Source organism: Barbus barbus (assembly GCF_936440315.1).
Source record: "Barbus barbus genome assembly, chromosome: 28".
NCBI classification, from domain to species: Eukaryota; Metazoa; Chordata; class Actinopteri; order Cypriniformes; family Cyprinidae; genus Barbus; species Barbus barbus.
Window position 1 is genome coordinate 21,444,935 of NC_136756.1, and position 16,602 is coordinate 21,461,536.

General features: G+C 37.9%; 2 protein-coding genes and 1 pseudogene across 3 annotated transcripts in view; 2 read left to right on the top strand and 1 right to left on the bottom strand.

The window, feature by feature from the left end:
• glis1b (GLIS family zinc finger 1b) overlaps nucleotides 1-7,414 on the bottom strand; it is a 70,070-nt gene extending 62,656 nt beyond the window's left edge. Inside the window, exons 1-2 of the mRNA XM_079382579.1 lie at nucleotides 7,229-7,414; nucleotides 6,759-7,058 (exon numbers count right to left, since the gene is read on the bottom strand). Of these exons, the coding sequence (XP_079238705.1) occupies nucleotides 6,759-7,029 (271 nt within the window). The 5' untranslated portion in view covers nucleotides 7,030-7,058; nucleotides 7,229-7,414. The remainder of the gene's footprint in view (nucleotides 1-6,758; nucleotides 7,059-7,228) is intronic.
• A 758-nt stretch (nucleotides 7,415-8,172) lies between these two features.
• Nucleotides 8,173-13,505, top strand: LOC306848220 (type I iodothyronine deiodinase-like). The gene is made up of 4 exons (XM_079382632.1): nucleotides 8,173-8,824; nucleotides 11,119-11,262; nucleotides 11,426-11,625; nucleotides 11,886-13,505. Exons 1-4 carry the CDS (start codon nucleotides 8,470-8,472, stop codon nucleotides 11,949-11,951), a joined length of 765 nt encoding a protein of 254 aa, XP_079238758.1. The 5' UTR covers nucleotides 8,173-8,469; the 3' UTR covers nucleotides 11,952-13,505.
• Nucleotides 13,506-13,774: 269 nt separating this feature from the next.
• Nucleotides 13,775-16,509, top strand: LOC306848216 (type I iodothyronine deiodinase-like; annotated as a pseudogene). Its single transcript, XR_013786023.1, has 4 exons — nucleotides 13,775-14,432; nucleotides 14,663-14,806; nucleotides 14,970-15,169; nucleotides 15,548-16,509. The product of XR_013786023.1 is annotated as a type I iodothyronine deiodinase-like (transcript).
• Nucleotides 16,510-16,602: the final 93 nt, after the last annotated feature.

Genomic DNA, 16,602 nt, shown 5'->3' on the forward strand with positions numbered 1-16,602 from the left:
CAATTATTTAAAAAAAAAACAATGCAAGTTCTACATGCGGTGACAGGTAGAGAAGAGAATTGAATTATCCATAACAATTCTTAGAGTGTTTTAAGAAATAACTATTTGAGAAAAATGGCATTTCATGTATGAATAATAAGTGAGTTTCAATAATAAATAAATACATTTAAAACAGTTCACCCAAAAGGTTTATCAACATGTTAATGACATTTTAATGACTTTTTACAGGTAGTAAACAAATGCAAGACCAATAACTGATTATTATAATACATTAAACAAAGCAAAACAAACTTAGTTTACTATTCATTTTATTATTATTTTTATTACAAATAATTGTATCCTTAACAACACATTGTCAGCGTAGTCTGATTATACTGTACTATTTATATTATATTATACTGGACTATACTGGTTGTGCTGTATGTTTTTGAGCCATTAAAAACAACAGCACACACTGTATAAGTAATGTATTCTGGACTACACTGTGTAAATGTCTGGCTTCAAAAATTCAGAAAAAACCTGGTCACTGTAGTTATATTGTGTATTTTATTTATGAGCTGCAAGTTTATATCAGCTGCTCAACTCAAAAAACATCTTTACCCATTTTCTCTCTTTACAACACAATAGTGCCACTTAAAGGCACACTAATCATTGCACAATTACTTAATCTTAAATAATCGATTAATCAGTGCACACTAATCATTGGGTGAACAACTGATTGCACTGTATGTTTTTGATTCAAGAAAAGTAACATACAAGTTATTAATTCAGGAGCTGGACTACATTGGTTGCTTTACATTTCTGATTCAATGATGCAAAAGAATCATTGTTAGGAAATAATGGTATTCACAAAAATTTTGTTGAAGAAAATTAGGACATAATGAGGTATTTTTATGTGCTCACAGCAAACGGTCTTTTTTGGAATATTTATTAATGTCTGTCAGTTTCTTTTTTTGCAAAAGGTCAAGTTTACTTGACACATGCTCAGCTAGGAAGGCGGTGAAATGTTATTTCTGTGGCTGTACGTAGAAGAACTTCACTAGACAAAAAGGCAATGAAAAACAATAAAAGCACAAAGGTTTTTCATCTTACTAGCGTTCCCTTCTCAACCATCGTTACACGCACAACAGTATGTATATATAAAATTTACAGCCTTCAATGATTTTAAAGACGAATGGCTCCCATCACATAATCCAGATCTGTTAATAAAAGTGAAGTGTTTTCATTCTAAACAATCTGCATTCAGGGCCCATGTCAGGTTATTAGCCGTCAGAAATCCCTGAGCGTAATGTAATATTACACTCGGTTGCTGTTGGATCACTAGAGGACGAGAGAATAACTAATTCTTCCAGAACCCTGCGCTTTATTAACAACCAGCAATAAAGTATATAAACTGCACTATTAGACTTTATAATGTATTTCATAGTCCTCAAGGGTCATTCCAGCCAATCAGAACGCAGACCGAATGGGCACTGCCCCATGGCAGCTTCCTGGCACGATGAAACTACCGAACAACAGAGAGGATATAACCGTGCCTACTGGAATGATTTCTGCTCTCTGCTAATGAAGGAATAAATGTTTGCGCATTTGTTTTTGACCACTCGGATGAAGCCAGTGCTCGATTGGACGGTTGACGTGCCCAGACTTGTAAATAAGAAGGTCTAAGGACTGGCAGAAAATGCCTTATGAATCTGTCTACATTCACTATGTCCTCTGTATAAATTAAGGGCAGTTTGTGGGGCCAAATTCTGTTTGTCCCGAGAATCTGCTGTAATCTTTGTGGTATTTCTCGTTATAAAAGAATAATACTTATTCTAATAAAAGACCCACCAGGGAACTTGGCACTGGTTTTGGTATCCATATTTATGTTCTATTAAACAGGCAAGTGAACTGGGTGGAGTAGGAAAAAACAGCTGTATTGGTACAAAGACCAGCGGGGTGTCGATCGCCATCCGTCACCTTTAACACTAAATCAACAGTGGATACAAAGGGTCACAGGCACCTAGCCATCTTGCAGCGTCCCACTACAGGAAGCCAGGGCCATCGTGTCCGCTTTAGGCCTCGCGATCAATGCCGCCACAAAGAGGATTTTTCTTTGATGGAACAAACGAGCACTGAGCCAAGAACAGCAAGTGCCACTGACGAAATGTAAATCAAAAAACCACCCGCGTGCACGGTCACACGCGCTGAGAAGTCTGGAGACGCAGTTGCTGCCGTCTAAAAATGCATGAGTAATTCGGCCCATGTAGATGTGCGGTTAGCTGTGGCATGTCCCCCTGGCAAAGGCCGAGAGAGAGTAGCCCCTTCATCTCAGTACGGAGTCAGGGAGACAGAGCGAATAGGCAAAACAATCAGATCCATTTCACATGAGGCAGGAATTCGACCCCTATATCAAAAAGCAAGAGGGAAAAAAGGTTGGAGAGTGTGGGCGCATTTTTATGAGTGATTCTCAAAACATGGTCCAAGCTAAAAATATATTTTATGATGACACATCGGAGCCAATTCTGTTTTTCCTCCGTTTAAGCCCAGGTCCAGAGCACATTTCCTCTGGTATTCCAGCGATATTGCGACACTTATTTAAACCAGATAATATTTTTTTTTACAGAATTATTGGTTTGAGCGTTGTATTGGCAGGGCGAGGGTGCCCTTGAAATGAAGGATGATTCAGGCCGTTTCTTTATCTTGCTATTACACATCCCACAAGCATAAATAAAACAAAACTGGACATAGCTATGACATCACAGGTGCCATAAAAAGCCTAAATTGTAGTTATAATCCAACCAGCAATAAAGGTCGTCGACGTCTGAATGTTTTACCTTAGGATTGATTAAGTAGGTTGAGGTTTTACATATTATTTGAAAAACAACAACGAATGATCCCAAACCATAATGATTGAGCGGCAGATGCTGTAATCTTCTAAAACCACAAGAGCAGCTTTCATCAAAAGCTACTTGATTAGATTATAAAACTTTTTCAGACTTTTTCCGCAGATTATGCCTCACCGACCGCATCTTTCTCTCAAAAATAAGCTCGTAAACTCCCAACCAAATGAAGCTGAAGCAACACTCGAGACGGTCCTCTAGAGACCTGTTTGTGAGAAATGATTCAATGGCTTCCATTACAGCAAGCTGGCTCTCAATGGCTCGGTGACTGACGCTGAAAAATGTTCACTTGTTAAAGGTTTGCTCAGTGATGTCATTGACCAGGATGAACTAGCACTGCACATTGATTATGAGGACTTTGTGAATCAATGGAACAAGCTGCAAACATTACAGTTTCCCCACACAATCAATTTATCCATGCCTCATTCTGATGTCATAGGAGTTCCCCAAAAGACGTGGGCCGCATTTGAGGAGGATGTGTGAGAGTGAGAGCACAACTGCATAGAGATCAAGTGTGTGTAAGTGTGAGAGAGAAAGCCCAAAGACCAGAGACACGAACGAAAAATGCTCAGGCGAGAGCAGGTAATTGTGCAGCCCACAACGGTTTACCAGTGATGAAACCACCGACGTCAACATTTTTTTAAACTCGAGTGCAATCAGCCACAGCAACTAAAACAAAGCAATCTTGTGGACAACACATGTTTACAGGAGGCAATAAAGCCAGTTGTTGTATATAAAGCATCCACCTATAAATCACCTGAATGAGAACTTCTAAATCTGATCAATCTGAGGGTTTTAAGACTTTTTTAAACAGACAATAATGGCAGCACCGCACCACACATTCTGAGACATACTGATTATCAGTCAAGCAAGCACAAGAAACTTCATCAAGCTGTAGGAATTCAACAATGAGTTCAAATGCCACATTTTACAGAGTGACCAAACGGTGCTGAGTTTGTATATGTGTGTGGGAGTACACGCGTTGCCATAGAAACCCGAAACACTATACCAGTGACTCCCTTTAGAGTCAATTACTCATTTTTTCATGCGCTGAATCAACACTTCGACGTGGGAGTTTGTCTGTGAATACTAAGTATTACCTTGTGTTTAAAGAAAAAAACACAAGCATGGATAATCACAGCAACTCTGATATCATAATTTAATTTACTGAAAAATGACACTGCAGTTTTTAAGGTAACTTAATGGGATGAAATCAGCTCAGAAATTGGAAATGTGTTGATTCAATGAAAAATTATCCAACTATATTTACCAGTGCACCACAGATCAGTAGTTGACTTATCCAGGACACAGAACGCCAAAGAACAATTTAATTAGGCATGGTAGACAGATTTTGCCCCATTGAACAATTGCTGCGTTCTTAGGATGTTCATCATGTAGATTTGCGATGCCTTGCCAGCTCACTGGTTGCATGGCCATAACTTTCTCATGATCTTGCTGAATTGTATGGTATAATGCGAATGCTGCTGCATTAAAGGCATCACCCAGATCACTTTATCTTGTATGATAACATGGCATTTCAAAAAAACTTTGTCTAAATAAGAGCTTGAAACTACTTGGCTACAAAACAATTCCATAATTAAATAAGTGTCTTAGAAATATAAACTTAAATGGCTTAATTTACAATGAAAACAGCAGCATTTAGTATAGCACATGCCGTATACTGGTTTCAGACATATATGTACATATACACACATATATATATTTTTTTTACTTTTGCCTCATTTAAAAAAGTAGACATGCATAAGTATAAATCCGACAACTGGCCAGAATGGATAAAAATCCTTAACTGAGACCTGAAAATTAGCTGCAGCGCTATGTGCCAACTAAAAAAACTGCAACAATAATGGGTGAAAAATAGTATGCTTCTTCAGAAAAACAAAAATCACCATTTTCAAAAATAGGTAGGACTTATAGGTAAGGTAAGTTTAAGTACTTGTACATTTTCTTCCACATCACTTCATTTACTGTACAATCAAGCATATTCTGCCACTGCAGTTGAAATGAGCACCTGCTCAACGACTATTTTTAACGGCTGAACTGTGCTCCATATTCAGAAACAGACTCACAGATGAATGCAGAATCATATAATCAATGTTTGAACGCAGTGATATTCTTTTATTTAACATTTTTAAATCATTTCATGTGTGAAACAAGTGAGATAATATCTGTAACCTGTTCTCTGAAACATGTCAACAAGATCACGCAACACACTGCTTACTTCAAAACATTGCACAAAAGTCCATTCCATTCCTTTCCAGTATGTAAATTATGATGCTCAAATAGGCATAACTAAACTATCAGTGCTCCATTCTGTCAAATACATCTGCGAGACATTGAAATGATTCACTTGGGACGGGGGCGGGTTGTGGACTCATAAATGCTGAGACAAACATTTGGCTTGAATTTGTCAGGCAAACGTCATAATCAAACCCTCTGACTCTCTTTTGTGACAAGGTATGATTACTAATATAAGTCAAATTTGTATAATCATAAGCTGAAGTAAGCGGTTAGCTTTGCCAACCCCCGCAATCCCACGCCATTGTAGCATCATCTAAACAGGGTGACCACCCTAGTCCAATACCAGAGAGCCCTGTTCTTGAGGGATGCATGACTTGTGATAAGAGTGTCACATACATCTAAGCACATTTATGCATATACTGAAGAGTATAATCAATAGAATGTGTGTTCTTTCTCCAATGAAAATAGCGAGGTAAGATGCAAGTATGAAGTTGATTTTGTGACTTAATGAATGAGACTACAGAATCACTCTTTATGTTTTGCCTACAGTGATCTCCCAGTGCAATATCATGTATTCTCCTTTACTCAGCCTCATGCTGTATGGGTAAACCTGTATGACTGTCTGTCTTTTGAGGAGCACAGAAGATGTTAGGCTGAATGACAGCCTCAGTTACTATTCACTTTTTGTGTATGAAACAAGATGTTCCACAAAAGTATTGAAGTAAAGTTTGGAACAATATGGAGGTGAGAATGATAACAGAACATTAATTTGTGGGTGAACTATCCCATTAAGGGATATAATAATGAATTAATGTAGTCTACTTAACGCAATCAAGTATTTTGTCAAAAGACAAACCGTCCGAGATTAATGAGTGTTATTTAACTATTTTATTTTTTAAAAGGTCGCGTTACTAGGATTTCCGCGACACATTTAACTTTGTCAAGACACGATAACCTCTAGCAAGAAGGAACGGTGTCGAATTGTGGCAAAATACACCGCGCCATGACGATGTGCACAATTTTTCTTTTGCGCTTAGACGTTATTGTAAATTATGCCCACATATTATTACACACTCTAATATATCACCATATATAGATGTCAGTTTGAAACAGGTAAGCTAAAGAGTGTATAAACTTTCCCTGAAAGGAACAGATCTGCATTAACTAAATTTTCTTCGGCAAATATAAAACTCTGTCTGAGTTTTAAAGTAGGCTATATCTGGCTGCTTTGCAACTAAATTAATTAATACATCCAATACATGTAGCCTCATTCATTTTTAGTTTTTAAAATCTATTTATATTTTTATTTATTATAAATTCATTTATTTTAAACTTGTTCTTAATATAGGCTATATTTTAAAACCATTAAAGGTTTCCAAAAACTAATGTCTTTAGGCTCTGTTGTTCAGACTGACATGTTCAATTAAACGTTACAGTAAGCTAAATTTATTTTAATGCTAAATATTTTTATTGCTATTTTATATTTGCATTCTTAATTATGCTTAGCCATAGCTGGGTTCATTTTAATCCATAAACCAGGTTAAGACTGCAAAATCCCAGAAAAAAAATGGTTAAAAAAATATACACCCGTAAAGACAAAAGTCCGCAGGTACATACCCTCTCCGGGGGACATGGTGAAACAGTGAAGGTGTTTGGAGGTGTGATGCGCGTGGAGTTTGAGATCTTCAGATCCGCAGCGCATCTGGAGCGAGGCGGGATTCGAGCCACAGCCGTCAGCAGGGACGCGTTTCGGGCAGATGTCTGTTTTACTGCTGAACATGGAGAAAGTGAGCTCGGTGAAATCTGTCTGATGACTGACCATCCCAATAAGCGCGGCAGATTTCTGCATCTGGACCTCTGACTTCCAAGTGTGCATGTCAGTCCCCATACAATAATAGTCCTTATCGCTTCTTGTACCTGTGAGATGAAGGATCATGAACTTGAACTTCACTTGAATGAACAAACTCTTTCAGCTCTCAAAGGACTCTGAAGCAACACGTTATACAGACAATAATCTTTTTATAGCCTAACACACTGAATATTTAATGTTTTCATATGTTGTAGAATAATTTTAAAGCATAGCCTACCTATTTAAACCCTCCAAAGCGAGAAAGAGAGGATATTTTGACTGATTGATGATGACTCTCAACTTCTGCGTCCAACAGGCTGATAAATGTGTTCTTACCGACCGCATCCTCTCTCCTGTTTCAGCAGCAATTTTATGAGTTTTCTACAGCATCAATTCCGAAAAGCAAAACATGCGTCCCTGCTTTGATTGACAGCTCGAAGTGCCAATGAATAAATAGTGCTGCAAGGGGAGGGACCAATCGGGAACAAACTGGATGCATGTGAATAGTGAAGTTGATCTCGAGCCATTTCAATAATAAAATGAAATGGAATAATAATTTGCATTTATACAGCTAAAACAGTTCTGTACAACCTCCTCAGATAAACAAGCCACGACAGAGATGAGATTCATCACCACACAGCAACAAATAATTTAAGACATATTGTGTAATAGACAAAACAAGATCATTGAGAGTACACAGATCAGTAATACATATTTCTTAGGCTAATTACCTGGAGGATGATGTGGCACTAGCGTAAAAATCTCATGTTTATTTTTCTGACATTCGGTTTAGAGAATCGCAGAGAGTATGATAAAAAAAAGTGATTTGTGAAAAAGGCAAAAACAATAGAAAAGTGTTGTAGTCAAACATATCAACAGTGACATCTTATGGACATTTTTAGAAACTAGCTAGCCTAACATTAAAACGTCCGTCGGCCTAATAATTATAAAGACCATGGAACTTTTTTATAGGTCCATATATATATATATATATATAAAATATATAAAAAACAATGTGGTATTTATAAGGTATTTTCTAAAGCGAAAATGGGTCCACTATGATCCAAATACAAAAGAAACTTTCCGTTTAAATGTAAACAACGCAAAGAGCCGAGTTATGATTGTTACTATGGCGAAGGTGAGTTCATGAATATTAATTACGCTGCGTGACGTTCTTCCAGTAGCCCGGCTGTTTGCTAAAGGCGAGTGGTCGCTGGTCGGCTGACGAATCAACAAATCCAGCTTTGACAAAGACTTATGAATATTAAGTTCCAGGAAGGTTACCAAAGCAGTGCCAGCATGACCTAATTAATAATAATGAGCAAAGTTTGCCCTAGTAAGATTTGATCTTGAATTTTGGCGTGATGTAACATCGTGGTGGAGGACGGTAAGTTTTTGCTACAACAGGCAAATTTTAATGTATTTGTCGTTCATGTAGTGCTCGCGCCACGACGCGTGGACTGATATATTCTTCTCGCGATGGGGACCACAGTGGGATATGCGCTCAGAAAACTTAATGTTTATGTATCAGCTGTGGTCATGATATTATTTGCGATCATGCATATAACCCTGTTGAGACTCCTGTCATTCGTTTCCCCGGGACTGATGAGGAAAATCCTTCTAAAAATGGGAGAGAAGTCGACAATGACTCAAAATCCCAAATTCAGATACGAGGACTGGGGTCCGACTTTCTTTTCTCTGAGGTTCATTAAAACCGTGCTCTCCATGAACTGGTGCTCGCTGGGCCTGGAGGCGTTTGAGAGGCACGCGGCTCCGGACACAGCTTTATTCACCCTGGATGGACAGAAAACAAGCATTCATCGTTTTCTTAAAGGTAACGTTACAGTCAGCGCTTTCTATAAATAAAAGAATGGGAGTAGTTTGTTGTTGTAACCCTATGGTTGTAACTCAACGCCGTGTCCTAACTAGAGATAACGGGTATCTTTGTATCAATCAAGAGTTTTTGTCCAAACTAGCCTGGAAGAACAACATTAAAACTATGACAGTGAAAATCTCAGATAGGCTACCGATTATGTGCTTTAGTTAAAGTTAAAAGTGTCTAATGTGAATTATAATTTTGCGAGACTTTTGTAGCCACACTGAATCCAATAAGATCATTGATCTTGAAAATAAATGAAAGCAAACATGTAGGCCATGCGAACCAACAAGCGTAGTCAATAACAAATGTGGTATCGATCATTGTGTACTTCTAATAATGTTAAAATAATAATTATGAATTAGATTATAAACGTGTCCATCTTGTTGGGAGTGCAGTGTGGTTCAAGCATTTTGCATATGCTTCGTTAAATATGAAGCTGTTTTACACAAGATGCCCTCAAAGTAGATACAAAAATTATTATAACTAATTTCCATAAAGAGGTTGATATGTAAAAAGTTTTTTAAAATATTATTTTCACTAACATTTAGATATAAAAATTTAATAAAACGTCAACAATAAAAGTATCTAATGTTAGCTAGTTTAACTGATTACCTTAAAGGTCTATGTCACCATTATTTAACCCTCATGTTTCAAAATCACACCAAAAATCAAGGTAAAAAAATAAAGTTACAGGCTGATGCAACTTGCATGAAGTTCATCACGTCAATATTGGATACTCAAGACGTTCTCAATTGGATTCAAGTTTGGGGAACACGAGGGCCAGTCAATGGCATCAATGTCATTGTCATCTAAACACTGCAGCCACTGAGGTCGGGCAATATCATGCAGCAGGAGGAACCCAGGGCACACTGCACCAGCAGCTCTGAGGATTTCATCCCGTTACCTAACAGCAGTAAGGGAACCGTTGGCTAATGTGGAAGTCTGCGCAATCCTCCACGGATATTCCTCCCTAGACCATTAATGACACACTGCCAAACCAGTCATGCTGGATGATGTTGCACGCAACACAACATTCCCCACCACTGCATCTCCAGACTCTTTCACGTCTGTCACATGTGCTCAGTATGAACCTGCTCTCATTAGTGCAGAGAACAGGATGCCAATGGCAAACCAATTCTGGTGTTTTTTGGCAAATGGCAATCGAGCTGCATGGTGCTAAGCTGTGAGCTCAGGTCCCACTACAGGACATCGCCACCCTAATAAAGTCTGATTCTGAAAGTTTGGTCCAAGACATACACACCTATAGCCTGCTGGGGGGGTCATTCTGTAGTGCTCCTGCTATTCCTACCCGTACAAGGTAGCAGAAACCGGTCCTAGTGCTGGGTTGTTGCCCTTCTACATCCCTGTCCAGCTCTCCTCATGTAATGGCCTGTCTCCTGGCATCTCCTGCATGCTCTTGAAACTGTGTTGGGAGACACAACAAACTACTTTGTAATGGCACGTATGGATGTGCCATCCTGGAGCAGCTGGACTACCTGTGCAACCCGACTGGGTTACAGGTACTGCCTCCTGCTACAAGAACCCTAACTCTAGGCTCAGATCAATGAGGCCTACGATCAGTCAGTTCCAAAAATAAATACAAAACCAGTTCTAATTGAAAGAAAACAAGCTGAAAAATGATTGATACCAATATTTGGTGAAAATATTGCATAAGATTTATAAACAATTTTTTGTGGGCCGGTCATTTGTGACTGTGAACACCACACAACACAAGGGTTAATAGGGCTGTTAACACATTCTCCGACAAGCAGAAGTGACGAGACCTGTTTTCTGGGTTTGGTAAGTGAGTGATTTTGTTGCATCGCGTTGTCGTATCGCATCTAGTGTGGAATCTTGTCCCATTATGTGTAGTTTAGGGTATAGTGTAAGGATCTTTTCCAATATTTATTGCTTATTACTGATCAGTGTTGGGCAAGTTACTCAAAAAAATAAAAATAAAAAAGTAATTAAGTAATAGCTACTAATTACATTTTCAACCGTGTAATTAGATTACTGTGCTAAATACTCTCTCTAAAAAGTATTGCATTTCTTAAATTATTCCTAATTACTCTTTTAATTTAATTGAACTGACCAAAGTATTTAAAGGGATGTTACATTTAAAAACATTCATTTTTATAGTCTATATAGTATTTAATGCAATTACATCAAAAGTAACTGTAATTAAATTACAGTAATTACCTAGTAATGCATTACACCCAACACTGTTACTGATGCAGTCTTCTTCACAGGGAACCGTCCACTGGTTCTGAGTTTCGGAAGCTGCACATGACCCCCATTTCTCTACAAGCTTGATGAGTTCAAACAACTTGTCAAGGACTTCAGTGATGTGGCAGATTTCCTCGTTGTTTACCTTGCAGAAGCCCATGCAACTGGTAATGCTGATAATATTTAAAATAATATGCTGTTGTCCTGATGCAATAGTAACAATGTGGGTTGATATAAACTGTGCCTAGAATACACTGTAGAGTACTTTAAATGTAGAGCACTAACTGATAAATGTTATGTAACTTGCAAAATTCTTCTGTTTTCTTATAGATGCTTGGGCCTTTGCAAACAACGTCGACATCAGCGTGCACAAAAACTTGGAGGAGAGACTGGCTGCGGCCCAGACCCTGGTCAAAGAAGACCCCCTCTGCCCTGTGGTAGTGGATGAGATGACCAACAACACTGCCAGCAAATACGGAGCCCTGCCTGAGCGCCTCTATGTCATTCAGAGTGGGAAAGTTATCTATCAGGTGAGCATTTTGTAATGTAGACAAACTGCACACAGAACAAGAAATGCCTCCAAAGCGTCTTAATTGCTCTTGTGAGAGCTTTGAATCATTTTATCCTTGGCCAGAGGCTTTTGCACACACTCTTCCTTATGTATAGAGGTGAAAGGTTTGGAATGAGCTGAACAGCATGAGGCAAAGGGTTTTATATTCGCTTACACATATTCATCAGGGCGTCCACAGTATGGAAGGATTTTCACAATCGTTTTTATTCTTCCTAACAGGGTGGCATCGGACCTTGGGGGTACAACCCTGAAGAGGTTCGAAAAGTTCTGGAGAAAATTAATTAAAAGGGAAAAAATTGAAGTTTTATATCCATGATTGCATTTATATTGTGGCACTTTTTTTATTTTTTTTTCTAGTGCCTGAACTCATTTTCTGAGTCCTTGTGTTTGCTTGTGACAGATACAGATTAAACCAGCTGGTGTCTGTACCTCGATGTTTCAAACGCATGGATGGATGTAAAATATAAGTTGGTGACAGTATCTTTAGCAAATATTTTTTAATGGAATATGTAACCAATATGTTTTTTGTAAACATTTGATATACATTTATTTTTGTTTCTATGCAAATGCATAATTATCATACCAGCATTGTATTCAAAGACCGTATCAATATCCATCAGCAGAGACTGTGAAGGGCATCTGTGCTTGTAAGATTTTTTTCTGAGCTTGTGACTGTAAATGATGCTTACAGGGTAAAACGGTGTGAACTGTAAACTGATAATTCAGTCATTTGTTCTAAACTAATTTAGAAGCACAGATTTCACTAAATATACAGTTTTCTACAACTATTCAAATAAACAGTCATGTATATATCATATATATCATACAGTGTTTGTCATTATATAAGGCATGACAACTTTATATCAATGGTGTGCTTGTACTTCAATGAAAAGCATGCCTTTAACTGCTCTTTTAACCTCTAGCAATGAGGAATTATGTCAAAATACACCACGACAGGACGTTGTGCACAATTTTGCTGTTGTGCTTAGACATTAATATTGAAAATTATGCCCACATTGTATTACACACTCTACTATATCACCATATATCGATTTCAGTTTTAAACAGGTAAGGTAAAGAGTGTATAAACTTCCCCTGAAAGGACAAGATCAGCTCCAACTAATTTTCTTTGGCAAAACTACAATTCTGTCTGGCTGCTATGCAACAATTTAATTAATACATCCATGCAAATTGTATGTTGTAATTAACTTGTAGTGTTATAATCTATTTATATAATCTCTCATGCAGATTTCTGCATCTGGACCTCGGACATCCAAGTGTGCATGTTAGTCTCCATACAGTAATGGCCCCTATATCATTTCTTGTACCTGTGAGATTAAGGGTCACACAATGAGCTAGGAACCTCAATTCCAATTGAAGGAACAAACTCTTTCAGCTTTCAAAGGACTCTAAGGAACATGATGTGCATATAGCCAGTAAACCTTTATAATATAGTAAAACAGACTGAATAATTAATGTTCCCTGCTTTGATTGACAGCTCGAAGTGCCAATGAATATACACTGCTGAAAAGGGATGCATGTTTTGTGAACAGTGAAATTGATCGGGAGTCACTTCAAACTGGCAATAATAATTTGCATTTATACAGCTAAAACAGTCCTGTTTAACTTCCTCAGAATCAGATAAACAAGCTATAAAAGTAATTAGATTCATCACACAGCAACAGTTAATATAAAGACCTAGATCATTAGAATAAGAAATATTTAATTGGCTAACCTTAATTACCTGGAGGATGATACTAGCGTAAAAATCATAGCATTTCTTTTTATGACTTTAGGTTCAGCGAATAAGAGTCGTAGAGGAAATAATATAAATTTGTGAAAAAGAGAAAAATAATAGAAAACGTTTGTCATCAATATTGACATCTTATGGACATTTTTAGAAACTAACATTAAAACGTCAGTCGGCCTAATAAGAACATAGATGGAACGTTTTATATACAATATGTAAAAAAAAAAATGTGTTTATGGAGTATTTTTTACTTTTTGTGTCCACTATGATAAATACAATATACAAGCCAAGTTATGATTGTTACTATGGCGAAGGTGGGTTCATGAATATTAATTACGCTGCGTGACGTTCTTCCAGTAGCCCGGCTGTTTGCTAAAGGCGAGTGGTCGCTGGTCGGCTGACGAATCAACAAATCCTGCTTTGACAAAGGCTTATTATGAATATTAAGTTCCAGGAAGGTTACCAAAGCAGTGCCAACATGACCTAATTAATAATAATGAGCAAAGTTTGCCCTAGTAAGATTTGATCTTGAATTTTGGCGTGATGTAACATTGTTGTGGTGGAGGATGGTAAGTTTTTGCTACAACAGGCAAAGTTTAATGTCTTTGGCGTTCATGTAGTGCTCGCGCCACGACGCGTGGACTGATATATTCTTCTCGCGATGGGGACCACAGTGGGATATGCGCTCAGAAAACTTAATGTTTATGTATCAGCTGTGGTCATGATATTGTTTGCGATCGTGCATATAACCCTGTTGAAACTCCTGTCATTCGTTTCCCCGGGACTGATGAGGAAAATCCTTCTAAAAATGGGAGAGAAGTCGACAATGACTCAAAATCCCAAATTCAGATACGAGGACTGGGGTCCGACTTTCTTTTCTCTGAGGTTCATTAAAACCGTGCTCTCCGTGAACTGGTGCTCGCTGGGCCTGGAGGCGTTTGAGGGGCACGCGGCTCCGGACACAGCTTTATTCACCCTGGATGGACAGAAAACAAGCATTCATCGTTTTCTTAAAGGTATAGTAAATGTATTCTTTATTATTTTTATTATTGGAATAATTAAACTGACTGCATCAGTCCTAAGGGTCTTCTCCAATTAAAAAAAATTAAATAATATGTTACATTAAAAACATTAGTTGTTATATTCTGGGCAGTATTTAATGCTATTACATTAAAAGTAATTAATTAATTAAATACTTAGTAATGCATTACACCCAACACTGTTATTGATGCAGTCTTCTTCACAGGGAACCGTCCACTGGTTCTGAGTTTCGGAAGCTGCACATGACCCCCATTTCTCTACAAGCTTGATGAGTTCAAACAACTTGTCAAGGACTTCAGTGATGTGGCAGATTTCCTCGTTGTTTACCTTGCAGAAGCCCATGCAACTGGTAATGCTGATAATATTTCAAATAATATGCTGTTGTCCTGATGCAATAGTAACAATGTGGGTTGATATAAACTGTGCCTAGAATACACTGTAGAGTACTTTAAATGTAGAGCACTAACTGATAAATGTTATGTAACTTGCAAAATTCTTCTGTTTTCTTATAGATGCTTGGGCCTTTGCAAACAACGTCGACATCAGCGTGCACAAAAACTTGGAGGAGAGACTGGCTGCGGCCCGGACCCTGGTCAAAGAAGACCCCCTCTGCCCTGTGGTAGTGGATGAGATGACCAACAACACTGCCAGCAAATACGGAGCCCTGCCTGAGCGCCTCTATGTCATTCAGAGTGGGAAAGTTATCTATCAGGTGAGTGTTTTCTAATGTAGACAAACTGCACAGTGCACACCGTAAGGAAATGCCTCCAAAGCGTCGTAACTGCTCTCGTGAGAGCAGAGAGTTGCTAGTGAAAGCTCTGGAACATTGTAACCTTGGCCAGTGGCTTTTACACACACTCTTCCTCTTGTAGTAAGAAATTTAATGTGTTTATAGAGGTGAAAGGTTTGGAATGAGCTGAACAGCATGAGGCAAAGGGTTTTATAGTTGCTTGGGTCTGTTCTTTTGCTTTTGTTGCATTTTTGGTTGCCAGTGTCTTGTGTAGTCTAAATATATTCATCAGGAAATATATTCATCAGTAAGTCCACAGTATGGAAGGATTTTCACAATCGTTTTTATTCTTCCTAACAGGGTGGCATCGGACCTTGGGGGTACAAGCCTGAAGAGGTTCGAAAAGTTCTGGAAAAAATTAATTAAAAGGGAAAAAACTGGAAGTGTTCTATCCAAGATTCCATTTATATATTTGCACTTTTCTTAAATTCTAGTGCCTGAACTCACTTTCTGAGTCCTTGTGTTTGCTTGTGACAGATACAGATTAAACCAGCTGGTGTCTGTACCTTGATGTTTCAAACACATAAATGGATGTAAAATGTAAGTTGGTGACAGTATTTTTAGCAAATATTTTTTATGGAATTTGAACCCAAATGTTTTTATTTTTTGTAAACATTCATATATATGTTTTCTGCTTTAATGCAAATGCATAATTATCATACCAGCATTTATTCAAAGACCGTATCAATATCCATCAGCAGAGACTGTGAAGGGCATCTGTGCTTGTAAGATTTTTTTCTGAGCTTGTGACTGTAAATGATGCTTACAGGGTAAAACGGTGTGAACTGTAAACTGATAATTCAGTCATTTGTTCTAAACAAATTTCACTAAATACACAGATTTTTCAACAACTATTCAAATAAACAGTCATATATATCTCATAAGAGTGAGTGTATGTCATAAGGCATGGCTACTTTACTTCATATCAATGGCGTGTGCTTGTCCTTCAGTGAAAAGCACATCTTGAACTTCACTTTTATCCATGCTTGACCTGACAAATATTGCAAATGGCTTCTTTTAAGCTGCACAGTTCTGACAGAACACAATGTAAGGCAGTTATGAACATTTTGCACATTGCAGTCACTGAATCGATAAAAAAAATGAACAGCTTCGCAAAATCATTTATGTTGAGTGTATCTTTAGTAACCGTTCATCCAGTACATCTCATCAAACCTATTACAGCTAATTCATTATTGACCTGTTATTCAAATGACTACTAGTAACAGTAAACCTGGTCTTCAATGGACAATGGTAATCTACACAAAAAAAAAAAGGTGCTATATAGCACTAAAAGTGGTTCTTGGCTCATAGTCATAGGGGAACCACTTTTGGTGCTATGTAGAACCATAAGAGGT